The 27,562-nt window shown below is 46.1% G+C and overlaps 4 protein-coding genes across 5 annotated transcripts; 1 reads left to right on the forward strand and 3 right to left on the reverse strand.

Moving 5' to 3' along the window:
- Positions 1 to 3: 3 nt before the first annotated feature.
- On the reverse strand, positions 4 to 4,915 carry twist3. The gene is made up of 2 exons (XM_029826716.1): positions 3,792 to 4,915; positions 4 to 823 (listed from the first exon to the last, which is right to left on the reverse strand). Exon 1 carries the CDS (start codon positions 4,661 to 4,663, stop codon positions 4,091 to 4,093), a length of 573 nt encoding a protein of 190 aa, XP_029682576.1. The 5' UTR covers positions 4,664 to 4,915; the 3' UTR covers positions 4 to 823; positions 3,792 to 4,090.
- Positions 4,916 to 10,494: 5,579 nt separating this feature from the next.
- LOC101076530 (heme transporter hrg1-A-like) lies at positions 10,495 to 13,520 on the reverse strand. The gene is made up of 3 exons (XM_003973620.3): positions 13,080 to 13,520; positions 11,928 to 12,095; positions 10,495 to 11,391 (listed from the first exon to the last, which is right to left on the reverse strand). The coding sequence occupies exons 1-3, from the start codon at positions 13,207 to 13,209 to the stop codon at positions 11,255 to 11,257; spliced, it is 435 nt and encodes a 144-aa protein (XP_003973669.2). The 5' UTR covers positions 13,210 to 13,520; the 3' UTR covers positions 10,495 to 11,254.
- A 2,467-nt stretch (positions 13,521 to 15,987) lies between these two features.
- Positions 15,988 to 20,923, forward strand: phf13 (PHD finger protein 13). 2 transcript variants are annotated; one of them, XM_011614256.2, is made up of 5 exons: positions 15,988 to 16,422; positions 17,284 to 17,385; positions 18,077 to 18,256; positions 18,335 to 18,743; positions 18,826 to 20,923. In XM_011614256.2, exons 1-5 carry the CDS (start codon positions 16,378 to 16,380, stop codon positions 19,056 to 19,058), a joined length of 969 nt encoding a protein of 322 aa, XP_011612558.2. In that variant the 5' UTR covers positions 15,988 to 16,377; the 3' UTR covers positions 19,059 to 20,923. The 2 variants fall into 2 exon arrangements, with proteins under 2 accessions (XP_011612558.2, XP_003973668.2); XM_003973619.3 differs by having other exon boundaries at positions 18,338 to 18,743.
- Positions 20,924 to 20,929: 6 nt separating this feature from the next.
- dnajc11b (DnaJ (Hsp40) homolog, subfamily C, member 11b) lies at positions 20,930 to 27,477 on the reverse strand. Its single transcript, XM_003973618.3, has 16 exons — positions 27,366 to 27,477; positions 26,599 to 26,728; positions 26,438 to 26,511; positions 26,217 to 26,318; positions 25,994 to 26,122; positions 25,740 to 25,862; positions 25,558 to 25,631; positions 25,273 to 25,462; positions 25,081 to 25,166; positions 24,679 to 24,795; positions 24,429 to 24,584; positions 24,225 to 24,294; positions 23,995 to 24,052; positions 23,359 to 23,501; positions 22,548 to 22,677; positions 20,930 to 22,470 (listed from the first exon to the last, which is right to left on the reverse strand). Exons 1-16 carry the CDS (start codon positions 27,438 to 27,440, stop codon positions 22,445 to 22,447), a joined length of 1,683 nt encoding a protein of 560 aa, XP_003973667.1. The 5' UTR covers positions 27,441 to 27,477; the 3' UTR covers positions 20,930 to 22,444.
- Positions 27,478 to 27,562: the final 85 nt, after the last annotated feature.

Consider the following 27,562-nt stretch of genomic DNA (forward strand, 5'->3'; position numbering starts at 1 on the left):
TAATGCTTTCAAGAATAATTTTATTGTCCACAGGATCAAACATGATAAAAATCATCAGAAGCAAATGCAAACTGGAACAAAAGGGCGATCGCACAAACACCAGAGTGATTATTTCCAAATGGATTCTCGCTTTTTTATACAGCAAAAACATTCACAGCAAGTTTGCAAGGATATTTTTGTTCCCAAGCTGCACATAAAGAAACAAACCCAACAAAAAGAATTCTTGCATTACAAAGTCAGACTTGTACAGCACTCACTAACAATAGCAGAAAGAAGCGGCTGGACTCAGTGGTCTAAGACATTTTCCTGTGGACATTTTCATTAAAATTAAGTATAATGCATGAGCATAGATAAAGTCAACAAACACACACACACATAAAACACACAAAAGCCATCCAGTTATTAAAGCACAACAAAGTAGAAGATCTGTGTTGCGTTTCCTCCTGCTCTTATTTCCCAGGTTTTAGAGCCAGAGCGTTAGCTTATTAGCGTTTCAGCTGTAAACATTCATTACCTGTGACCGTCCTCGAACCATCACTGAGCCGCCACTCGGTTTAAACTCAGTCCGGCGAGCGAGTCGCCCCATCTGAAGACTAGGGATGGTTCTCAAGGTGCTGGAACCAGCAGCCTTCATGTTCCGCTGATGTTCTCATCAAGTGGTCACTTGACCGTCGTGTCTCCCGTCATTTCAGAAACATCCAGCGAGAGTTTGTGTCAAATTAACACCTTTTTTTTTTTTTTTAAAGGAGCTTTTGGTCGTAGAAAGTGAGGAGGCAGAGGTGGAGCAGGAACACGTTTCTTCTTTGAGATTTCCATTTGATTTCTGCAGAGAGGAGAACAAAGCAGAACACCTTTAGACAAGGAGACGTTCCCCTTCAGCATGTTTACAGAGGAACGCTCTGGTCAAAATCTCCTCTCCACTCATGGAAGAGCGAGATTTCAAGTGTGAAAGTGTCATGTGATGTCTGGGTCGCCGCACAAGCGACAGCTTAGCACAATATTTCCCAACAGAGACGTAATATTTCATTTATTTATCTCTTTTCACACGAAAATGTCAAATCGAGCCGGATTCCTGTTTCTGCCGGCAGGCCCCAAAATTTTGAGGGATCCAGCTGTGTTTTAAATCGTAAATGTTACGTTGTTATGTTTGTACTCATTTTATGGGATTTCTTTCACTCTATGATCAAGTCGGAGCTTTCTTTCTTAATTCCTTCCCAAATGTTTGTCCCTGCAGCCCAGCAGCAGAGAGAGAGAGAGAAAAGACCCTCGTGACCCTCAGATTTTCAGATTTGGATCTTCAAAAGTAAAACAATCATAAAAGCCAGAACTTCTGGATGACACTTTTAAAATGCAGATGAGCTTCTGAGAACTTTACATCAGAGCCCAGATGAGGCTGAAGAGGGAGCCAGACATTTGATGTGCACAGGACGTCCAACAGCAGGCCAGTCCAAGCTGCGCACACACACACACACATACACACACACACACACGCATACACACGCGCTCAGAGGAGCTTCCAGCACTGACAGGCTGATCGTACTATAAACAGCTCTTGTTATTTTCCCCAAATGCAAACAGAAAAATCCTCGTCATTCTGAAACTTCCTAAAGTCACGCTCGACAATTGCTTAAAAACCTCAGCTGTGCGTCCGTGCACATGTCTGCGCACAACAGTCTCATCTTCTGCAATTACAGCAGAAATATACAAGATCCACACTTATGGTGCGAATCCCTCCAAACACCCCAATCCTCATCTAATGGACGTTATGGCAGCTTCTGCTTCAGGGTGAACAAATATTCACTTTAACACACTTGGTGGAGTTTTAAAACGTTCCAATGAATCTGTCCCCTCCTGCACACTAAAGAGGAGCGGACCTGGAGGAGCAGCATCTTACATGTGTACGTAAATAACACACAGATGTAATTCAATGCATGGATGCGCTCTGTTTTAAATTACACCTCCTGCACACACAAGCACACACAAAGACACACACACTCACACACACACATACAGGCTTCCTACAGATTGTCCTCCAGGACTGGATCGATTTCTCCCACCTCTCACACGCAGCCCTGTGGAGCTGATGATAACAGCCAGAGCAGGCAGAGCGGTAGGTAACAACTACTGTGCTGCGTTCAAGGACGCGCTGCTACACACACACACACACACACACGCGCGCGCTGGCCTTGGTGTTCTATTGGACCCGATGTTGCAGGAGCCATTGGAGGTTTCAAGGGAACACCTGCAGTGTGCACATGGCCTGTGTGTGGGTGTGTGTGTGTGTCCGTCTGGACAGTTTAATCTGCACATTTGCTGCCTGTAACATATGTAGTATTACTTATGGTGTCACGTGTGATTTTGGTGATTCCTGAACATTTAATCGGAACATTTGCTGTAATTTGTTGGGTTTATTTTCATCTGTCTCCTCACCGTCGCTCTGTTGTCTGTGGCGTGTTGATCACATCACAGAATTCCTGTTTACTTATCCGCAGATGTGCTCGGGTATACAAATACACACATGCACGCCTGAAAATCACCAACGAAACACACACACACACACACACACACACACACTGACTCATATGGGGCTGCATGTGCTTGACCCTCACTGCGCTACACACCTTCCCAAAAGCTCACAACTGTTTCCAATCTAAAGGTTCCTGCTTGTCTGGGCCCCGGCGGGGCCTGATTGCACGATACAAGATCCTGAGGAGAGAGGGCAAGGCTGCAGGAAGAGAGAGAGGGAGACCTCTGCTTTTCTCCTCTCTGGTGTCTGTCAGCTTTTTTAAGAGCCTGTGTGAAGTCGATCCTGCAGATTCTGGGGGAAAACATTTGTCTTGAACAACAGACGTCTGTCAGACACACAAGAGTCACAATAAGGGGTTTGTCCACCCAGGCGGAATTTCCGAGCCGCTGATAAATGTTTCTTTATGTCGACTTTAGTTTCATTGTTGTTGTTTTAATTACCGACACTTTGCTTCTGTTGAGCGAAGGGTTTCCTTTTTGTAATGACGCAGTATAACGATTAGGTTATTTAAACACGCATAACGAATTATGCGTGTTTGTTGCTCGTGTTTTCATTTTCTGTTGTGGTTTCAGGCATTGCAAAGTAATAATTTCATTTAAATTTCAAATTGGAGAGAACTTTTATCTGGTGTACACCGTAGACTTGTTTTTCTAAGTTGCTTTTTACATTTTAAATGGTTAAAATTGAAAAAATTTAGTGGAACTATACGCAGGACCACTGTTTATGTCCTATTATCCATTCAATATTTATTCATTATCTCACTGGTGGCAATGATTTTAAAAGAATTACGAAAAAGAAGTTACGCTAATCTTGCATTAATACTTCTTATGTAGCAACAATCTATCCAACATGGACTCACACAGTTTGGTTAAATTCTATATATTTTTAAATACATTAGTAAACTGTCAAAAAATGCTTCACTCAGCGTACGTTTTTTAAGCAACCCTGTACATTTAGGTAAGATGATGTAACAATTTGTTTTATTATTTCAATTTCAGTCGTTATTCTAAATGTATCTAATACCTAAAAAAATCCGCCTTGCAAACGTTTAGAAGATACAAACTTTATTCTGTAATATTATGACGGAAAACTCTTAAAAAAATCCCTTCTGCCTTTTTTGCTTTTAAAATATATTTGCATTATTTATTAATTTCACACATTAAATAATTAAATAATTGCCATATGTTCCGGTTTTGTGTGTGTGTGTGTGTGTGTGTGTGTGTGTGTGTGTGTGTGTGTGTGTGTGTGTGTGTGTTGTCCATACCTGAGGGACTGCAGTCTTGCATCTTGTCACACTAGGTAAAACAGGAGGCCAGAGTGATGGAAGCACGGGGAGCAGAGGGGAACACGTTGTACCAGGGGAGCGCGGAGCTGCAGAGGGGCAGATCTTAGTTCAGGTGCAGATGGTAGGAACCTTCACAGAGCTGAAACGTGCGCAGAAAGTCGCGAGAAGATTAGTTTTGAGGGGTTCAGAGGCGAGGAACTGGGCGCAAACACAGACAAAGGCAGCAGGGTGAGGAAGTGGGCAGGATGGGGCTTTAGTAGAGAGAGCTTGTGGGGGTCCTAGTGGCTGGTAGACATGGCCCATGCCCCCTCCATCCTCCAGACAGAGAAGGCGTAGCTCAGTCTTTCGTGGGCCAGGTAGTTGCAGCTGGCCAGTTTGGCATCCATCTCATCGCTCTGCAGCACCTGATAGAGGAAGTCGATGTAGCGCGACGCCAGCTTCAGGATCTGGATCTTGCTCAGCTTGTCTGACGGTAGCGTGGGGATGATCTTGCGTAGCGAGGCGAAGGCGTCGTTCAGGGACTGAGTGCGTTGACGCTCCCGGACGTTGGCAATGATGCGCTGAGAGTGAAGGTCCTCGAACGGTTGATCCAGCCTGGGGCCCAACGAAGTGGGGGCCAACGACACGACCGTGGAGGGGCTTTTCTTGGGCCTCTTCGTCCCAGTCGGCAGCAGGCTGTTGGGGCTGCTGGAACCGCTTTCCTCTCCCTGAACAAGGCTCTCCTTCTTGCCGTACGGGGAGCGTTTTCGATGACCCTGCTGGAGGATCTTCTTCGACCCTCTCTCCAGCTCCTCTTCACTGGCCCCCAGACCTCCTTCGGGGGAGTTGGTGCAGACCATCTCCTCTCTCATTGTACCGTCCTGCAAAAACACTCTCTTCAAAAGATTACCGTGGTTCTGGTTTCTGTTTGTGACGAGCCCAACTCCAGATGCTGTTTTTAAAAGAAGCTCTGGAGCTCCATCAGACTGCTGCTCTTGTTGTCCTGCTTCCTGGTTGCCTTGACAAAGATTTCACTTCCTCATTCTCCTTCTCAACTTGGCGGACGAGAAACCATCTGACAGGCAGGTCCACCTCCACCTCTTTTATACCCAAACCCAGTTTCTCTTTGGCTTAGCGGCCCAGAAGGCGTGGTCCATCCCGAGCGAGGCGAAGAAGCAGGAAGTGTGTTAGCTGGGCGGGCAGTAGAGGAAAGGGGGTAAGTGTCCCATTCAGCCAATAAGAGGGGCTGCGTCTAATGTTGCAGGGATCTCTGAGGCTTTATGGGTTCCAGATTTTTGTTGGAACGTCAGTCAGCGTGCGTTGTGCTGTCCACATCCTCCTTCATCCATTCGTGAGGACAGAAGTCACACGGTAGTCGCTGCGCACGTTGACGCTGAATTTCTGCCCCTTTTGTGCTTGCTAAGAAAAAAAAAAGCACACGTTTCACTGGCAGGATTTAAATTCGTACACCCTGAGAAAATGGGATTCAGGCGCATCCTCGCAGCTTTTGTAGCCTCAGAGAAGAGAAACTAGAAGATAAAATTTATAACTTTGAGTGGACAAATAGTGTGTTCACACATTTACACATGCACAGGTGAGGAATGTGCACGCGTCACATCTTCACCATAACACTGATTGGATTCATCTCTGAGATACGATAAATAAAAAGGAATAAATATCAACATTTGCAGGTCTTCTAAATTCCCAAAAAACTAGTTTGCAAACTACATTTTGTAATTTGGAGGACCGTCCCCGTCACTGCGTGAACACGCCTGCTGCCGTCAGCTGTCCCAGCAACAGACAGGCCCCTCATTGACCTCTGACCCCAGTGGCCCAGTGACCCCAGTCTGCTGAGGTGAGGGAGCACCTAATTGTGCCATCCACAGCCCGGAGGCAGAGCGGACACATGTTCCACCGCAGCGCGTCTGCACCCACTTAAGGCCCGTTTTCTGCGCGCTCGCGGCCGTGACGCAGCAGGTCGTTGAGGGGAGGACGGGATCAGGTGGAGCAAATCGAACCCTTGGATCCAGTTTCCAAGCGTTGCGTGTTCAGGTCTGGGTGCGTCACAACTGCGGTGACTCACGTCACTTCAGCAGAAAGACTCTCCCCCCGCTGCTCTGAGCGTCAGCAGTTTGCTTGGTTTTCACCACGGCGTTCCCACCTTTCGACACCTCCAGCTCGTTCTTCACCGCGTTCCCAAAAACTATTAAAGGATCACTGCCGCACAGACAAGACGATCAGAAACGCACGTTATTTACCAAATTTCCTGTGTTGTAACCAAAATCGAATCATTCCGGACACGCCGCCCGACAGCTTTTAGCCAACAGTTTGATTGCGAGTGGGGGGAGCGCGTGCATGGAGAGCGAGTTCTAAAGATTTTTGATGAGCCCCGTGATTGCACTGGTTTACATTTCATTCAGACAAGGATGCTGAGCGGAAAGTAGCTCCATCCCAGTTGGGTTCAATCAGCTTTAAAGAAGCAAGAGAGGGAAAAAAATCCATTAAAAAATGCCCTGAACATAGAGCGTCACTTATATTAGCTCGTATTTACATAACAGCTCCAGTCGACTCCAGCATTTCCCGCTATTAGAACTGGGGCTTACTGGGAGCTCTGGTGGAGCCAAAAGCAGGGACAGGAAAATGACCGCTGTTGGGGCTAATCTCAGGAGTTGCTGCTTACCTTTATTGAAAACGTGGCGCGGTGCCCACCATCATGGAAAAAATGAGCTAATGAAGCGAGTAGGCCTGCAGGAATGTCGCGGTGCGTGAGGGGGGGGGGGGGGGGGGGGGGGGGGGGGGGGGGGGGGGGGGTGGTAGAAGAATACAAAAAAAAGGGGGAGAAAAGGAGAAGAAAGGAGAGGGAGAAGCAGGGGAGGGGAGAAAAGTGAAGCTGTCCAAGCAGAACCAGATGCAGGAGTGTGGAGGCCCGTTTGATCTCTGTCCTCATGGGCTGATTGATGTTGCACATTTCATTTCCTTGTCAGAGTCTTGACATAATGTTTCACTAAACACTCAGGCCCTGATCTTTATTTATTTCCACGGCGGCCGTGATTAACCCTTTGTGGAGCTGAAAATAGATCATACGCGTATCGGCGTATCCCAACGTACAGTATATGGACGTACGCACATGGGGGGAAGGGGGGGGTTATCAAACGAGGCAGATGTGTTGTCTATTTCAGACTTCTCCAACATGTGGTTCGGTCCTGCCTGAAATACAGCACTGGCCCCGGCGCGTTTGAAGTTGTGCAGGGAGAAAAGAAGAACTCCTCTAAGTTCATAATGCAGTCAATTCAATTACCGTCGTATGAGGGAAGGTTTCTGAAGGCCTTCAGTGATGCTCTCAGGTGTGGGGGGGGGGGCACCAGTGTGACCAATCATAAATGATGTGTTTGGAAATCTACACTGCTTTCACTAAATGGAGTAATGATTAAATTCCTCTTCACCTTCACCCCAGGAGTTCTTCCAGCCTCCCGGCTGCTGTTATTGATGTTTGCATACTAGAACTAACCCCCCCATCCCCCCAACGCACACCTCCACTCACCCTGTACTCACTCCTTCTTGGCTCCAGTCCTCCTGAGGAGCCCGTAGTGGCACATATGGGACCCATTTCACCCCCTGGAGAAGCCCTTTCTGTGGGGTAGCTATCCACTTAGTGGGGGGGGGTTCACGAGTGGTGTGTGTTTGTGTGCATGCGGAGGGGGCCCAGTGGGGTGAAGGTGCGGGGTACATGGGGGATGGTGTTGATGGGAGTGTGTGAAGTGAAGGTAGGGGGGCTCTGGAGGTGATAAGAAATTTAGATGGAGACTGAACAAAATGTGGATTTAGGAAGTGACGACCGGACAGGAAGCTGTCCGTCTGTCCCATTGGGAAATAAACATTTTCCCTCGTTGGTATCTTTGTTCCTTCAGGTGCATATTTTTGGAAAAATGCTGTCTTATTCTCCTGACACTCAAATGCATCCGGTCCTCACAAGGTTTCGCTTTTTAAACCTCCTTTTCCACAAACCGTCTCCACGAGGGTCAAAAAATTAAAAGCAATTTAAAGGACTTGAAACTTTAATATTCATGTTTTATTCCGAAGGAAATTGTAGCTTTGCACTAAAAGCCCGCCCCTCCCCCACTGCGTGCAGGCCTTTATTATTCTTGTTTAGCTGTGACTTATCTTCTCATATTAGGCTATAATTTATCATAATATTTAGCCCTCTAGTTTCCTTCAAATGTCTCTGCTTTCATGTGTAATTTAGCCAATATCCTGCTCTGGCTCTGATTACTCCTGAAGTGCTGGACTTTGGTCTGTGGCACATTACAAACAGTCCCGGTGGAGCGCACAGCTGAGCCGCAGCTCGTTGGACCCACGTGCGCCCGGCAACAGGTTGGGCCTCTGGGATGTCCGTGGAAGAGAGAAAAAAAAGCCCAACACAGCAATCAGCCCCGGCTGCAGACGACCCTCGGCCTGACAGATGCTGACCTGACGGAGCGCTCCAGAAGGTTGTCGCGTGAAAGCTGAGTCAGCAGATTCGAGTCAACGTGACGGGTTCGATGTGGGTGAGTCAGAGGACCAGAGCTGACCGTGTGGAAAACACCGCTGACCTCAGAGAAGAGCTTAGAGTGATGACAGAGGCGAACCAAAGCCACGCTGATTAACAGCGGCTGAGGTGGGTCTTCAGAGTGGGGAGCGGCGATCAGGCGTGCAACGGTAGGGTCAGCGCCCCGCACGCCGTGCTCTCGGAGTTCTGTTTCGACTTTTGCGAAGGCAAAGAGCGAACACGTTTCTTCAGTTAGGCTTATCTCCAGCCTCACACTTCAAACGCCGGTTACTGCAAACATCCCGGGGTCTTCGGGATCCGCCGCTATCAAATGTACTGATGGACAGTCTGCAAGGTGGGGAAGAATGCGGCGCCGCTGCAGCAGAGCGGCATCAGAAACGGCTTCAAAGCGGCGAGCCTTCACGTTGAATCAATCCCCGTCCTGCTCGAACCTATGAGTTTAGCAGCGTTGCCACTGAGCTAACAGACCTTCATGGTCGCTCTAATCCCTCGCTCTGGTTCTGGTTCCCCCTGTGAAGCCACTTCAAACGAGCCCGGCCTTGGCGAAGCCCTTTGTGTTCTCAAACAGCAGATACGTGTCTCTCTAAGATGTTTCAGATGGTAGAAGCTGCACAGCGCTCAGAGAAGAAGAAGAAGAAGAAGAAGGATGGCGGGGCAGAACGGAGGACTCAGGCGTGCCGTCCATCAGAGGGTCTGGGGGGAGAGTGTGAAGACCATGAAGATAAGGCCGAGGGAGGATTTCTGCTGGAGAACCCAGAGCGCAGCAGGTCAGAAAAGGTCTAAAAACACATGTTTTACGCTTGTAAATAAAATATCAAATTGCCGTTAATATTGCTTAAATATGGGTGGATTTCTGTGCCACGCTCTGCGGAAGTTCCTCAGAAATCATGCTAGGCCCAACTTCTTAAAATGCCAAAGCAACTTCTTAATTCTCAGAGGCCATCTGGTTCTGGACCAATTCAAGATGTTTGTTTTTCATTTAGCTCTTATTTTCCTTCCTGTCGCTTCTTTCTTTCTTTTAAAAATCTCAGATAAAATGCTTCACGTTTTTCGTGAATGTCGATATTTCACAGCGGAGCTGCGTCAAAGCGGCCGTTCCGCGTCCTTTTTTCAAGGTAACCAGTTAAGAATGTGTTTAACTCTGAAACATTATCGACATATTGATTATAGGACAACAGAATGCGATGAGTGCTGTCAAAACTATTTTAATGGTGTTTATTTCCTGAAATGATAACACAATAATAGAGATTTGTGTGGGGGCGATGCAAATATGCATAAATAAATAGCTCCTTTTGTTCTCACCCAAAAGGTTCTGATCAGTTTTCAGATGTTCTGGCATGGTGACAAATCGCCACGCACAAATTTTCCAGTGTATTTTCCAGTTTGTTCCCCTGGACAGCGCTCGGCCTCCTTCTGATGAAGAGGACGAAGGAGGGTTAGTCATCAGGTACCAGCAAACCCAAACTGCACCAAAGCACAGAAGTTTCAAAATAAATGTCACCTTATTAAAGGCGTGGCAAAATCTGAAACACCTGCTCATAACAACATGTTTATGGAAACACAAAACAGACAGGTGGCGCTCATAAACACCTGATGTGTGTCTGTGTTTGTGTGTGTGTGGGTGTGTGTGTGAGAGAGAGAGAGAGAAAGAGAGAGAGATTCTTCTTGTTCAATGTTTCCAATGGGGGTCTCAGATCTGCTGCTGGAGCTCAGTTGTGCAGGATGTTTAGAATCACTGAGCAGTTTGGGTGTTTAAACTGTAGTTTCCAGTCTCGCCAGTCAGCACACGAGACTTCCTCCTTTGATTTGGGTTGAAAAAGAATGGGGGGGGGGGGGCTCATAATTAAATAAAGAACCAGAGCCCTGCTTTTCCTTACATGCTACACACACACGTGTTTAACAAGCTGGTGTATAAAGTTAATAGGATGCGTTTCTTTCCAAAGGCGGGTCGGGTTGTTTTCCAGTGTCGGAGTTTTTAAAGGCCGGATTAAGTTGTTGCTGTGGTGATTTAACCACAGCGTCGCAATTACCTCCATGCAAGGAGACTCTGAGGGTTAACAAGCCAGCCAGTGTAGTGCAATTAAGATACAAGCACCAGCAAAAATGTTTAGAGGCACAGGACGGATGCAGGGAAGCACGGTAAATAATTAAAGTGGATTCTGAAGGAGAAAAGTTGCTTTTATGGTGAATTTGTGAGACACACAGACACAAAGGTCAGTATGAAATACAAAATCGCACAGCAAAAACTCCCTTTGAAAGAAAAAATAAAGATACATTATCCAGTTACCCTTCTATTTGTGTTACAGCAAACGGAAAGAAAGAAATAGATACATTTTATGGCTGTAAAATTGATTCACACACACGAGTCTAACAAAGCAAAATAATTTTACTCAAACAAACAGCATTAAATGGTTTTAACAGCATAACCGATCAGAAAAGGGTCCTTAGTGGGGTCTCATCTCACACCGACAAGAATATAAAAGTCATTCTGTACATTTAATGGACATTTTTTTAGGATTACAGACATAAAAAACCTGAACATGTGTTGCTGTTTTGACCGGGACAGAATTAGGGGTAAGCTGCCCCCCAGACACCCAGAACATCAGTGTTAAAGCAGCAGGACCGATGCCTGATCATCTGCAGCTTTGACTGCGTCAGAGTAAAATGAGTGTCGGCCATCACTTCTTCAGCCAGAACAAATGGGACGAACAGCAGAGGAGCAAACTGTCCAAGGGGTGGAAATGTTGGGTGCTGGCGTCGTCTAGTGGTTAATTACGGAACTGCAAGTCAACTTTGCTGAAGACCGAAGAAACTGCTTCATCCTCGATTTAAGGTGCGAGATATGAAAAGAAAATTATGCTTCGTTTGATTGCAAATTCAGGCCGCTTCATCTTTAGCTCCATCTGTGGAAACGCCCTCAGAAGTCACTGAGGATGCTGATGTCGGCAAATTCTTTGCGGTAGCGGTGAGAGGCCATCATGAGGAGAAACGACCACTTCAGACTCATGAAGCTCCAGACGCAGGACAGGTACAGACTCCGAGGGTCAGATAAAGCTGCAGGAGGAGCAGACACAACAGTGAGGATCACATGTTTGATCACATGACTGTCTGTAAGCATTAAAGATCCATAGTTTTTTTTTCTTTTAAATGTGCTGTAATTTTGTCACTTACTATTATAAAGAGTTTAAGAAGGAGGAGCTGATTCTCAGAAAGAAAATGTGCTTGTTTTATGTGGAAGTCAGACCAGAATGACTTCAGTGCATTAGTGTACTGAAGTAGTGTGGTAAGAGAAACAGAAACATTGTTTCTGTTTCCATAAATCACATCAGGATAATCCAAACTGAATTTTTCTGAGCAGTTGGCCCAATTCTGCAGAATTCAAGCGAGTCAAACCAAAACAATGTGGACAAATAACGCCGCAGCAGACAAATGCAATCAGCCGTCACTGTGGATTGGCTTTTATTTACGCCCAAATGATCACAAATATGTAATAAATCAGCCAAAGGAAGGACGAAGCAAAGGTGGGGTCCTCTGCTGGGAGGACACCAGCAGGATGACGTCAGACGGGAAAGTGAGTAAGAGGAACTTACACTCTTTGTTGTCGACGGCAACCCACATGAAGCCGATGAAGGCCACGGCCGCCAACAGAGAGAAGAAAACACCGATGAAGAAGAAGAGCTTGAGGCCCTTCAGCCAGGTCCTCCAGAGATCCTGCAGGTACATGATGTGAGTGATGAGGGTCCAGAGCGCCAACACCCCTGAGGGAGAAAAGGTCCAGAAGGTCACTCTCTGACGGATGCTGGTGGGTTTCTTTACACACAGCTCATTAACGTCATTTGTTTGGATGATATTGCAAAAAGTTTCCTTTTTTTTAACCTCAGAAAACAAAAAAAAACGTGTGACTGAGATGTATGTTATAGGTGGTAGCGAGCAGTAAATGACACAGCATTTTAACTGCTGAGTCACAGGTCACGATTCTTATCTTCCTCTTTTTCACCAAAAACACCAAGATTGGATTCCTACCCCATGATGCAATGCAAACAGTTACACAAGGGCTAAAGAGTTTCTTTTTAAAAAATATCTTTAAGTTAAAGTTATTGATCACACACGTCCCAAACCATAGAACTGAGAGGAAAAGTTCAACAAAATGAATTTTATAGTGGAGAAAGCAACTAAATATGCCCTGTCGTGGGTCACTAAATGCATGTGTGCCACTTTCTGAGGTATGAAGGTTAGAGATTGGAGTTATCTGAACTTTCCTAACTCAACAATGTTTCAAAGGTCAGATCCTTGGAGATAACAGCTCACACTTTCTCATTGCACAACTGCCTAAAGGCAACCAGGTTTGTGCAAACTGTGCACAATATTCAACACCAAGATATTCCTCTGAATCCAAATGATGTTTTAGGGTGGATTCGGGGTTCTGACTCCAAATATGTGATGAAACATGCAGAGTGACGACAGAAAATTGGGATCAAATTACAGCTTGTTTTCTAGCGCTTATAACTCTAAACTGTAACTTTTAACAATATCTATCACCCGAATTTTCCCCATTGTTATTAGAATTACATCGTAATGGGGCAAAAAACAAACCTACCCTAAATTGGTTTCTGTGCCACATATTTCTGTTTAAGTGTGTCTAAAGGACGCAGTTTGGGCTGTTTTTGATGGGATGCATGCTGGATTCTAAACATGAAGTGTGGCCCCTGCAGCAGCTGGCGGAGTCTCCCCACTATATTTACCCGACAGTCCTCCCATGGCTGCGGTCCAGGGCTGGATGTACGCGATGTTCCAGGTCAGGAAAGCAGAAAAGCCCATCAGCATGCCGAAAGATGCATAGGCGATACTGATGTGTATCCTCTTAACGCCCATCTTCAGAAATCAAAATAAAAGTAAGAATAAAAAAATACGAGGGAGTAAATGTCGCTCAGGTCGGACGCCAGCGGGGACAACACGGAGACCTGTGAAGGGTGCTGATCATTTCTAAACTACATCCGGTTACTCTCCAAACGACACAAACTCGATCGAGTCGTGCGTCCTGCTGCGGGGTTTCTGCAGACGCGCAGATTAAGCGTTAAACGTGACAAAGCATTTTAGGCGTAAAAAAAACCACAGTTTTCTAACAGCAGCAGAAGCGAAAAATAACTCGCCTGACTCGACGTCATTTGTTATGAACCAAATAAGGGATCCCGGCGACCACAGCGCCCCCTGCAGGAGCAGAGAGGGAGCTCACACGAAGCCAGGAAGGACGGGTTTGTCTTTAAATTTAATTATTTAAGACCTTATGGCGTGTAACTTGTGTTTTGCATTCATGGAAACTGCCTTTTACAGCCGAGCTATTAGCTGTTCTGTCTTAATCTGTATTTATTGAACATCCAAAGGGAGAAATTAAAATGTGCAGATCATTAATGCTGTTAGATTCATCTGTTCTTCAAATATTCCATAATTTATCCATCTTTACTTCTGCAACAGCTGCCACACTTTTGTAAATTTCCTCCTGCTTAGGTAGATTTAATATAAATGTATATAGAATAAACCTAAAGGGCTAAACTGATGTTTACCACAGAGATTTGTGATTTTATTGTCTGAAGTTTTCTGAGAAAATAAAAGCCCAACTAGATAAATCTAAAGTTACTCATTTTCAAACGGTTGAGACATAAAGGGACAAAGTTTAATCTGAATTAGAAAAGATCAATTTTAATTAGTCAGAGGAAACTGCCAATGATTTCAGTTTGTTGAATATCTTCAGTCGTCTCTCGTGTTTTATTTATCCAACGGTACTAAATGCTTGCTGTCAGCAGATATCAGGTTTCTACAGACAGATGGCAACGTCCTGGTCGTGTCTGGAGATCACCAGCAGGTCACACCACGACACGCCCGCGATCATCAGCTCTGCCTGGATCTGCCGGTAGGACGAGCTTTCCGTCTTCAGTCGCCAACCTTTGTCCTGGAAGTCCAGCAACGAGCGCAGCAGTTTAACAAGCACTGAAACTCACCGGGCCAAAACCTTCTGCCCCGCTGACCTGACTAACCCGTCAGGAAAGAGCTCCCAGCAACGGCGCATCTGGGTGCACAATCAAACCAGTCGTGAAACTCGAAGCACAAACGCCGACAGTGTTCCTGGAGCATTCCCCTTTTCATTTCCTCATCCATCTTCTCCTTTTTTATCCCCTAATTTATCCTGGATATCAGGTGCTTTGCGCAGCTCTGCCATGGTTTGAAAGTGCACATCTCCTTGAAATGATTCAACAGTTTCATCTTCCTCATTTTGCGCCTTTCCAGGTCAAAGTGTCCATCTCACGGGGCAGAAGGCTGGTAGACGCCGCCGTTTGAAGCAATGTGTGATGAGAGAGGCGAAGCGGCGGCCGTGGGAAAACATCATCACTGCTACTTGATGGTGTAATGGAACGAAAGGACAGAACACTGTCTCCAGGGACCTTTTCAAAGGAGGTGTCCACTAATGCCACATTTGCTGACAGAGCCATTTGGGTAATCAGTGGTTTTCACTTTCCTCACAGGCGTCAGCGAGCCTTGAATTAAACGACCAGTCGGCTGCTGTTAAGTCGGATTTGAGGGGGGCATCGCCCTGGGGGAGAAATGACAAGCTCAGCTTCAAAATCAATTATATTTCAGGCTGCCATAAAATCTTTAATTTAGCAAATGTCTGTCTTACACCGGCCATGCCAGCATAGCTTTTTGGAGATGGCAGTGAGCGGTCCTTTTCTTCTTCGCCCTCTTTTTCATCTTTTAATGTGCACCAAAATTTAGAATCAAGGCAAGAAACGCATAGATTTCATCCTTCAGCTCAAAGCAAACGAGTCTAAAATCCAAAATCACCTGAGACTCTCCACGATCAGATGAGACATGAAAAACAAGTCAGCCAACACACATTTTAAGCCACAGACAAACTGTCATGACCCCCCCCCCGGAGGCTGCAGAACTGGAGGCTGAAAGAAAATGACACTTCTGAAATCAACTCAATTTAAACTTTAATGAATATTATATCATGCGCTTTAATGACACTATTCATGTAGTTTTAAATCCAACTAATCAGAGGGTAAATGCCTGGTTAACACAGACTAACAAAGCTAACCTCGTTAGCTTTCTCACGGGGTCAGGGGTCACGGGAATGAGGCTCCTCAGGCGTTTATTTTCCTCGTAATATCGCTCTATATTTCCAACTTCTTCGAAAACTTCGACGGCCGCGACAGTCACCCGTTCGGTTAAAAAAGATCGAAAGTTTGCGTATCTCGTATTAGACATCTTGAATGCAAATATTTGCCTTAAAATCAAGTTTTGATTCTTTTTGGCTACGAACGCCGCGCGGAGACACAAGTGAACGGAAGTTCAGAGACTGAATTAATTTCTTCTTCTATGGATTTCAACTGCAGTTGGCGTTCGTGACGTTGCATTACTGCCACCTGCCGGTTACCCCTTCTCTTCTCTAACTTTAAATCCTTTTAAATAATTCAGTCGAGATCAAACCTTCTTTCCCTCATAAAATCCTCTTCTCTTCCCCGGCCACCATTCCCAGTTTCACCAGTCCGCCCATCATCACTTTCCTTTCTTTGGCATATTACATACGTTTCAAAGGCCCGTGTTGTGGCGTGTTTAAAGCGCTCTGTTGCCACTAGGGGGCGCTGCTGCACCTGTCCGACGGTAGTGAAGAAGACCCAGAAGGGGGACAGGCAGCTGGTGACAGCCGCTCCCCCAGCTCTAGCAGTCCAACTATCAATCGAAGACAGGTCTGTGGGTATCCAGTAGTACTATTACTAACGTCTACTTATAACAGTGACGTTTCCACCACGACGCTCTTTAAAATACATTTTTTTAGTTTCCCAGTGTTAGCTGAGGGAAATCTCCCAACACTTGCAAAGACCGAAAGCTAAAAGAACACTGTTGCTTCGGATTTAGGACGTTGACATTTAGATCGCCACATAGCCGTCAGAAGCTAAGTGTTTACGGTCGCATCCAGTAGAGCTTTCGCCGTGGTCCGTCCCGCCAGTGACAAGACGCACTCTGGTCAGCTACTTGGTAAGGATGGGTGACATAAACCCATCGACGTCCCATGCGTTTCAGTCGGAGGTGAGTGTCCATGTCAGCTTCTCAGAGTTGATAGTTTGCTGCCATGCTAGCATGCTAACGGTGATAGCGAACTTGTTCGTGGTTGACGCCACACGATGTAGCAGCTGCTGATCAGGCAGCGTTAGCTTTGTGCTAATGTTGACATAATGTTCGGCGTTGCAGAAAGTGGATAAGTTGCAGTAAAACGCGTCGGACCTTCGGACGTGCACGTTCATACAGATGAATGTGGAATTATAACTGCACTTTGTGTATTGGCGCTCGTTGTCATCTGATTAAAAAAGGCCATGGCTTTAAAACGGTTCCTCGAAAAGAAAACATTCCTTCATTATTACGAAGCATGCTAATGCAAACCTTGGCTAACGATGCCAAGCATCCTATTTTTACGCAACGCTTATCCCGTTTAATCTTCAATTAACAGTTAGCCCACATTTATGGAGTTGCATCCTAATGGCTGTTAGACAGGTTTAAGCTTTGTATCGATTTGAGTTACTGCTTCATTTTCCCTTTCAAAGGGAACTCCACCGACAGTAGCCACAAGCTATCACTTTAGCAACCGTTATCTATCATGTTGTCTGAGGCTAGCTCCCTTTGCTAACAAACGCGTTATCGTCTTTACTGGGGTCAATCTGCGGCTGATTGAAGGAATTTCCATAGTCACTCAATCAGAAAAGGTCGCTTTTTAATCCTCTATTCCAGTCACATTGCGGCTTGTATCGCTTCAAGGTGTTAGCTGATGTTTACTTGATTTTGTTCTCACGTCGTCGCGACTTGCCGTTAGCGCCGTGTCCATATTGTAACGGTGTTCGTGTCAACGCCATGTCGCTTCTGTCTATTCTGACTCATGTGAACTGGCTGTTCCAGGGATTCTCTTCCCCCTACCAGAGGAGGAGGACGGTTGAGGATTTTAACAAGTTCTGCACTTTTGTCCTGGCCTACGCCGGTTACATCCCCTATCCTCAAGAGGTGAGTGGGGGGGAGGAAAAGGGGGGAGATTCACGCTTTTCATGGTTTAATTCAAGCATTTTAATAGTAAATGCTAATGTGGGGCATGCTGCTCAGTGACATTAACTCCATTTTTATCGCCAGACCTCCATTGATTACCACTTTTATCATCTACGATGTTGATGTTGTCATATAAGCGTCAGAAATCATGGGATGTCATTTCAGACCTAGGATGCAGGCTGGGTACGATATTGATTCTAGCACAGCACTGATGTTGCCTGCAGGTTCACCAATTTAGTGTAGGAGGTGATTCTCGGACTCTGCTGCATTGTTGCCAATCTCTGGTTTGTTCTGTAGAAGTATTTATGAGCAGAAATATAATCTGGCATCGCACAAATGTGCTTTATCAACCCTGAATAGTTCCTGCAGAGTGCAAACAGAGATAGTGAGAGTCTGCACTGATCCCAGCATTCCTGCACCGTGCTCCAGGAGTGGCACCTCTAAAACCCAAGTGCTTTGCCTGTAAATGTTTCTGGAAAAACAATCCGGTTTCTGTTCCTCTCACTTTAGAGGTTCAGGTTTTTCTTTAAGTGTGAAGACTGTTCACCCTAAACTGATGGAAGTCTGGAGTTATTAATATTTAGAATCATGTATCCTCTTAAATGCATTGCCTGAAAATCTATTCATTGTTTCCCCCTGTTTATTGTTCCAGGACTCTCCATTGCGCAGCAGTTCGAGCCCCCCCAACAGCACTGGCAGCACGGCTGACAGCGATGGCTGGACCCCTGGACCCCCCACCTCCTGCCCACAGCGCCCCCCCAAGGTTTCCCATGACAGGAACAGGAAGCGTCCCCAGCCAGGAGGCCCGCTCTCCAGCCACACCAAAAAAGATGTGAGTTGAATTCCCAGAGATCGTTGTCCTCGTGCCTTCTCCTCCAGCTCTTTTGACTCTGGCGTCCCGTTTGGTCAGCAGCACTCGATCCCCGGCCGGCACACGGACGAGCGCAGGAAAGCTGACAAGCTGAAGAAGAAGAAGAGGAGGAAGGAGAGGCAGCTGTCCGGTGGAGAGGAGCCGTCAGCTCAGGGGCTCCAGCACCCCGTCTCCTTCAGTGGGCAGACAATCAAGGAGGAGCCCGAGGACGAGATCAGCATCCCCCTCCCCCTCCCCCCGCAGCGCCTCCCCAGCAGTGTCCCTTGCAAGGAGGAGCCCAGCGAGGAGCAGCAGCACTGGGATGGCCAAGACCTCGAAGAAGGCGTGGTGAAGGTGCAGAAGGTGGAAGGCTTCCCGGGAAACCGAACGGTGTTCCGCCAGGGGAAGCAGGTGGTGTTCCGAGACGAAGACGGTTCAGGAGAGGACGAGGACATCATGGTAGACTCAGGTACGCTGAAGGCCACCTTGCTCGGTAGTTGAAGGGCGACTCCCGGCTCGTCCCAGCCTGACTCTCTGTCCTCTGCCCCCAGATGACGACTCCTGGGACCTGGTGACGTGTTTCTGCATGAAGCCCTTCGCCGGCCGGGCCATGATCGAATGCAACAAGTGTCACACCTGGATCCACCTGTCCTGCGCCAAAATCCGCAAGAGCCACGTGCCGGAGACGTACGTCTGCCAGAGGTGCCGGGAGGCCCACGGCCTCCAGGACACCCGCCGCTCCCACCGCTCGCGCGCGGTCCCCAGCAAACACACGCTGGACTGACCAGCAGGCGGAGCATCGAGGACTCTGAGCCCTTCCGTTCCAGACTGTCCCCTCCTGCAATTCAGGTTTAGCACTGGTCCCTGTGTTTAGCCAGGAACTCCCGTTTTCTAGTGTGACACTTGTGCGGACCTCCCTTTGACCCCGTTGAAGACAGCCAGAGTGCTATTTTAGATTTCCCGAGGTTTGGCTCTGCTTTCTTACAGACTCTGCGCGTAAGGCAATCACAGAATAGGTGTCTGTCTGTAGCCCGTGTTAGCGTAGCGGCTAACTGTTGGGACTCGGTGTCTTGTGAACACTGGAAACTGCCATATCAAGAGAAAACCTTTACAACTGCCACGGTGCACGCCAGGAGTCGAGGGGAAGACGGTCTGCACTTTCCTTTGTTTTCCATGTCAGCGGGACGCGCGATGCCGCTCCGATAACCTGGATTCGGCTTCACTCGGATGCCTCCGTTGTCACAGCTGACCATTTTAAACGAGATAAGCTTTGCGTTAATTGCTTCAGATGGTGCTATGGTGTTAAGCTGAGCTCTAATCCAGTAGAACAATGATGTAGGGTGAGCGACTTACATCTGCTTCCTCTTTTAGTGCGTGCGCAGTGTTCTGTCGAGCGGTTCTGTTCCACAGCGGGTGATTATTGAGGCTTTTAGGCCCCCAAAGTGCTTGTTGCTCTTCCTTTAAATCCATGAAAATGTCTTCCAGTCGAGGCTACTTCTACGGGTCGAGACGTGACTTGGATCTCCCGCACACACGCTGTGCATCGAGCATTCACCGTTTCTTTTCTGATAAATTAAAGAGGGAAAAAAAGGCAGATTCAGATACTTTTATTTCTGAACTCCAGCTGCAAACCTGACGTTATTTAGGAAACTTTAATGGCCGTCCTGAGTAAGTAGCAACAGAGGGGAAAAGCTAGCCAGAACAGTGTTGGAACTTTGCAGTGGAAGTCCAGTGGAAATGTTTGCGCAACGTTATTTGTCCAATGGGCCAGCTCTGGTGCTGGCGGGGCTCACGCTGCTACGGGTCGGGCTCGTTTGGGGCTCGTTTCAGAAGGACGCAGCATGTCTAATGGAAAGAAAAGAAGCTATATTTATTCCACTAAGTATTCATGTGCCATCTGCTGTCGCTGATAATATATAAAAGCCATACTGAAAAAGAAACGGACTCCAGCCTCGGGACTCCGGGCGTCCGAGCAGGTTTTACGGTGCAGAATCGGTAACCTCGCACGCGGCGTTGAGATTAAAAGGCTGCGAGTCCAGTCGGTGTCCAGGAGCCGTCTAATTCCTGGAAACCCGCGTCGAGCAGCGGATCTACACTACAGGAGCAGGTTTCCCACAAACGTATTGCAAACATTGAATTGTTTTTGTTTGTTTCTCCGGGTGATGTCAAAGTTCAAGGCATGTTGAACCGAGCTTGTGCCAAAAGTCGAGGGTTACTTAATGTTGCTATTGTCCAGAGGACATATCAAAGTTTGGACTGTCCCTCAATTTAGATCTCGGACCGAGTCTTTTTGTTTTTCTATTTATTTTGCTAGAGCGCCACCCCTCTGTTGTGTCCATGCCTGCACTGCTCTGAGCTCTCCAGATGTTGGTCCACGTTTGGACCCTGCGGTCACCCAGGTGGTGACGGTTTCCCCCACAACAGCAGACTAAACGCTATTAAACCGTTTCTCAGGACAGTCGAGTCTCGAAGGGAACCCACCTGTGTCTTTTAAGTACGTAATGTTGACAACTCTCATTGTGATACAACAGTTGATTCCGACCCTGGGTCGTCCCATCCCATAACTGAGAAAGGTCGTCTGTTCTGTGGTGCAAACCGTTTCTGTGAAACTCTTGTAAACTACTGTAAATAAAGAGATGCCATTTTAAATTGTTCGTTCTTTATTTCCAGTTTTGCTGCTGCAGGAAGAGCCAGGTCAGGTTATATTTATTGCTGACGGGGGGGACACTGACGTTCACGTCGGGAGGGTCACGTGATGCAGAAGTGCAAGACTGCTCCTGGCCTCACGGTGGCAGTAGAGCAGAGGAATATATTACAGCTCATTTTTATAACCTAAAGGACACATTCAGTTCAATACGGTTAATCTAATGGGAACACTTGCATTAATTTAAAAAAAAAGAACTTATTATGCTTCAATCCTATCTGACAGATTAAGAATCAAAGGAGGATTTTTGGAAGTCAAGAGGACTGAATACAGTTGAACGTTCATTGAAACTTGCTAATGTTATTTTATCTATGTTATCGTATTCCACAGTTTTCAGATATCTGACAAGACTTGGGAATAAAAGTTTCAGTAAAACAACCTAACTCTTATAAAATCTACAGATGAACAGAAAGTGCATCATAGGAAATGTCAACCTCGAGTCACAGTGGAGGTAAGTTAGTCTTTTGATAAACACAAAACTTTCCCTTTACATACATGTAGTGGTTCTCTTTTCTGCTACTATTTACAGAACATGTAAACTTACTAATTTAACAAAACATGAAATACATGGCAGAGGACTGGAATACAGGTAAGACCAAAGAGGAACTGAGCATTATCCCTCAAAAGGAGGCTCAGCTCTATTATCCTTCACATTGGCTCTGATAGCAACACTGAACAGGCTTTTTGCTGCACGTGTGCCGAGGAAACGTAAACTATGACCATTTGTGCTCTAAAAACATGTTGGATATATGTTCTGGCAGCGACCTTGAAGGCGTAATCAAAGCGCACGGATGCAAATCGAATCCCAGCCTTCATTTACGCTCTGTTCTCTTTAAAAAGCATCCAGCCGACCTCAGAAAATCTGGATGACTGAATTACTGAGTGGCACCCGCACGAGCAGCACGTCACCCAAAGACATAATAAATCAGGATGAAAAAGCATCTCAAGTAAACAAATCATGAGTGAATGTGACTGGCCTCCTGCATAGACATCTGAATGACTGTGGAATAAACAGTGCACCGACGGAATAAGGAACGCAGCCCTGTGAGGTGAAGCTACAGCTCATTTGTACACATCCAACATCTGAAATGTCAACACACACGCACGGGCATCACATTTAACTCACTGATGATAACCAGGCCCTCTGTGTAGTGCAGATATCAAACTCTGCTCAGGGCCAAAGCCTCTGGCAGCAGACGGAGTTGAGGGACTGTGTCAGAAATTAAAGACACAAACATGAACTTGCTGGAGCGCTGAGCTGGCTCCTCTATCAGGCCCAACTTCAGAGCTGGGCTTTGACAAAGGGTGGAGCGCAGGCGCCTGGCAAACTGATTCACAAACAGGATGGGTGGTGAGGATCAGAGGAGATTCCCAACCCCGCCGCTGATGGACGTCCTCCTTTCATTCCATTTACAAAACGTCTGTACTTGTCTGCTGCTGCCTGATGGTCCAAAAGTGGTGGGCTCCTAGGAATCAGGCTCAATCCTGTGAGCTGAAATGAAGAATAACAATCATTTCAACCTAGAGACGCAGTAACCTGCCGTTAGATTATCGTGGCTGGCCACTCACATTGTTTGGGTATCCGCAGGGGGTCAGTGTCTGCAGAGATGACTTGGTGCATCACACCTCTGAACTGATACAGCAATTTAAGACTCTTCTCCTCTCCTACACAGGGGTCATAGAAGCCTGGCAGTCCTGCCTGCAAACCAAAAGTTGCAATTGTTAATAAGGTGACAGAATTGAAGGCCTCATGAATGTGACAGCAGCTCCATGGTAATTCTGGGCCGGTCAGCTGCTCTGGAGCACGACAGTCTGCAAAAGTTTGCACCAAATGTTGGGAAACTTGGGTGGGTTCTGCTCCCGTCTCTAAATCGAGCAGGCGCTGATAATGTACCAGAACAAGAAAAGTGTTCAGAAATTCACACCCAGTAATAAACAGCGGTTGGCACACAAAGTCGAAGTGAAACATTGATCATCTCGCTATATCGCAATATTCTGCTGGCACACCCTGGATCCTGGCATCCACGTGGACGTGAAGTTAACCCATTACACCCACCAAAACATTGTTCTGAACAAAATCAAAACCGCTCACAATTTTTCACGCGTGTCACACGGTCATCCAATTGGATTTGGAGCTGCGAGGTTTGAAGAGAAACCCAACATTAGGCTCTTTGCCACATTCCTTGGGGAGTTCCTGAGCAGCTTTTGAGATGTTGTAGAAGTTATTACTCTTTTGGGGGGACCAGCGTTATCAGGATGTACTGCACTGTGATGAGGTGATCAATGTTGTTCACTGGCAGAGGTTCTGACATCATAGGTGTTTATTTACATGCATAATGAAAGACTGGCTGTTGCCTTGATTAGCTCTCTACCCACTGACCTTAGAGGACTCTGTGAGGATGAGTTTAGAGTCTTTGACCAGACACTGCAGAGGCACAGTGACATCAATGACCTTTGCTTTCTCCTGCTTGTGGCTGGTTTCTGAGACAAACTTCCCGTACCAGGCGTTGAGGATGATCAGTCCTGGACAGTAATACAAGATACAAGTGTTAGGTAGCTGCCAGTCGTTTATATAACCCGTGATTTAAATTACAGCGCAAAAACTGGTTTTAAGCCTCAGAGGGGACAGGTAAACACGCCATAAAGTGTTCAGCATGTGCCTATGCTGCAAAAATAACAGGGCATAAAAAGCATTAACATCAGCCTGCTAGCGTTCAGGATTTTACTGCCCACGTACAAGGTTAAGATGAGCAGCTTGATCATTCTTTGATTTACGGCAATGGATGATGGAAGTAAGACATGATCATATAAATGGCATCATGATGTATGTGTGTGTGTGTGTGTGTGTGTGTGCGTGTGAATTACATTTTACATATTTTTACCAAGTTTTGACTGATGGTGCAAAGTAAACTAAGAAAAAAATTCAGGCTCATCCACTGTGTGTGCGTGTGTGTGTGTGTGCGTGTGTGTGTGTGTGTGTGTGTGTGCGTGTGTGTGTGTGTGTGTGTGTTCTCACCCATCTTAGATTCCTCCACTTCTATGATTCTCCTCACAGATTCCTGCATCAGCAGAACCTACAGAGGAACCGAGGGAGAAAGAATAAGAACAAGATGGGGGAGGGGGAAGGAGGAGAGTGAAAGCATAAAAAGTTTTTCGACAAAGTGAGCTGAGCGGAACCCACAAGCAGTGATCAATAATGCCACACACGCAGCGGATAACTGCGTGTTTGCATGTGCCAGTACTCACAGCAGACTCTGCTTCCTGCTTCTTCTTGGCAATGTCTGTGGCCGAGCTCTTCCTTTGCAGCTCCAGCTCTCTGAGAAGCAAATAAACACAGAGAAGATGCCTGGTTTCTCAGAGGACTCTCCCTCTATAAGTGGTATTATAATTCTCTACTACGGTGGTGGAATAAAATCCTGTTTGAGCATCATAATAAAATGGGAGACTGACTCTTCTTTCTGTGCTTTTGTATATGGGATGACGACCAGTCTGTGGATGGCCATGTAGGCCAGCAGGGGCCCAACAGTCGCATAGAAGACAGCGCTGGGTAAAAGCTGATCTGTTAGGTGGATCGGAAACAGATAGGTTTGACTGGAACGTGCCAACCTGCAGAGATACAAGAGAACATACGTAAATAATTGATGTGGGGAGAATTATAATCATTTTTATAATAATTATTAGGAGTTGACCAGTAGAGTACTTGAGTTTGAGGGTGACTCCCTGAGGGACACCAACGCTGACAGTGGCTGACAGGACACTGTGTCGGCTGATCTTCCTCTCTGCTCCATATTCCAGCACGGTACCAAACCAGCCTGTCCTGGAACAGCAAGAAAGTCGGGAAAACAATTACCGTACACAGTGGGAGTGTGAAAACTGTTTTGGAGGTCTAAAGTGGTTATTCTCTTTTTTAATCCTGTTGTGCAATTCTTCAATTCTCCTCATTGCATGCAAATGATTTTAATTTTCAGATTACAACTAACATAACAAACAACAAAAGACTAGAAAATCCCTTTAAAATTGCAAGGATTATACAAAACAATACTTGAGGTGTGAACATTCATAGTGACTAATTCATTCAAAACAGGATAACTGGAAAACCTACTTAACAGAGCCTTTAACTTTTGTCTGGTCGTCATCCTGGAACTTGTAATGGTAACTCATCATCAGATAGGAGTGAGGCACCCCAAACTGGGACAGTGGGGAGGGAGGAAAAGTGATTTAGAACATATAAATAAATGTTGTATGTAGCTTCTGTCCATATGAATATATTCATAAACCCGCTGTTTATATGTACCTGCAAAGCGAGCGTAAAGTGACTGCTCTTTGTGTCTCTGACCAGACTGGTAGTCATGGCACTGTTGGGCCCCCAGCGCCATTGCAGATAACCCATGGTGTTCTGGTCCAGGTGGCGTGCTGTCATCAGAGAGCAGCTTGGCCGCAAACCTCGAGGAGAGAACTGCAAACCACCCTGAGCTGTCAAGAAACTGTGAAAAGAGATGACAGAAACAGTTAAAAAGGAACAACAAAGAGAGAACGGCTGTCATATGCTAATACAGCGTGTGTTCTTCCCTGGCCTGACCTCCGTGGAGTGATGTTGCGAAACATCTTTAACCCAATGAGAGGTCCAAGTATGTCCCCTGCACCAAATTCCACCTGCAGAGACAAAACACAGGAAATTGACTGATATTGAGGCATGCATGTGTAAAACACAACAAAACAAACACCGTATAATCCCCGCTGCTTGGTGTTGTGCCTATTTACCTCGCCCCAGCCCTTGGCTGATGTAACTCGTCGTATTGTCATGTTAATGTTGCCCCCTCCATTTCCATTGTGTGTAGACAGCGAACCTGACAGCACTGCGGTGTCAGAGTTTGTCAAAGGAGCCTGAAGAGAGACAGTGACGCTTGATGCAACTACATATAACTGTGTAAGATGGAAGCAATTCATTTAAACTGTGTATAATAAGATGAATACGTATAAATAATAAGCTGAAGTGACAGTGTGTGTTGTTGCACCTCTATAGACTGGGAGATATGCATCCTGTTGATTTCAATATGAGGAAACCCTCCTCCAGGCATCTCTTCAAAATCCTCATCATAGCGGTCAAACAAATCTGTTGCATCTACTCCAACACTAATTGTGCCCTAAATAATAATTTAAAGAACAATACATGTAAACATGTTTATAAAGTCACATGTCAGGGGGGAAAGTAGATAGGGATAGGTTGACTCAAAAGACCTTGGGGTTAGTTCTCTGCTGCAGCCTCCTCTCTTCTCTCTCTCTCTGTAGCCTTTCATACTCCTCTCGAATTTCTGCTGGAGTTCGCTTTCTCTCCACCACCTACACACCGTTGTTGCCATAGGTAAAGGTTGTAGTGTTATGCTAAAAATATATTTATAAGGTAATGACAAGAACACTCAACCTTAGGTGAAAAAGGTTATGTTAGACAGAATAAATACCTCCCAGCCCTCCACTTCCAACCCTTTCTTCCCAAATATGTCATATATGGCTCTGGAGTGTTCATCACTTAGGACTGGGGAAAAAGGCAACAACTACTCAGTCTGCACATATATATGCACTTTTCAAGTATCATGTTGGTGCATAGCTAAAGCATCCTTACCTTCATACGCCTGGCGCACCTGGTTAAACAGCTGTTCAGCCTGGCTTTTTAATTCTATATCTCGATGTTTGTCAGGATGATAGAGCATACAGAGCCTGCGATATGATGCCTTGAGCTCCTCTAATGTTGCCTGTAAGGAGGACAGTATTTGGTACAGAATGATATTACAATTAATCTAACTATGTGTAATTAAGTGATTATAGTGGGGCATGTCTAAAAACATGTAAATATAATATATGAGAGACAATGTAGTGTAAATGTGCACATTTAGGAGAGGTTGGTGTTCCAAAGTATTTTACAGGTTAATTGTCAGTTAATGGACCATGCGATTGATGCCAGTGCTGCACTGGCAATTTCCAATGAACATACTTTAAAAAGAGCAACCAAACACAGTAAAGTACATGTATTGCACTTGTTTTTAGACTACAGTATAAGTGACGACCTTTAATGCTAAATAGTCCCCAGCTAATGTGTACTTGTACAGTAACCAACCAGGCCTCCCTAATATCAAGACTAATTACAAAAGGTGTCCATTAATGTAGACAAGTACAAAAACTGTTCAAATGCAACGTAGGTTGTTCTAGTCATCTCTACAAAGGGCATTTTTAAACAGCCCAGTGCTTCGCGTCACAAACCGGCATCAGGCTCCACGGACTGACCGAAGGATGCACCGACCGCGGACGTTTGCATCAGAAGCATTTAAAAAGGCAGCCATACTGAAGGTTTTGTCACGATCTGATGATGTGCGTTTATAAAATAGACCAAACCTCCTTCCTGACGTTGAGTAGAGAGTAGTAGTCCTGGTTATTAAGCTCTAAATCATCATCTAAGGACGCCGCCATGTTTGCGCTCGCTCTAGCCCCGCCTCCTCTTCCAGAGCCCTCACAGCTCATTGGTTGACGGCAAAGAGCGGAAGTTGCTGCCCGCTTCACGTTTGAGCTCTGACAAAAAGCAGGGATTTTTT

This window comes from Takifugu rubripes, chromosome 19, assembly GCF_901000725.2.
Source record: "Takifugu rubripes chromosome 19, fTakRub1.2, whole genome shotgun sequence".
Taxonomy (NCBI): domain Eukaryota; kingdom Metazoa; phylum Chordata; class Actinopteri; order Tetraodontiformes; family Tetraodontidae; genus Takifugu; species Takifugu rubripes.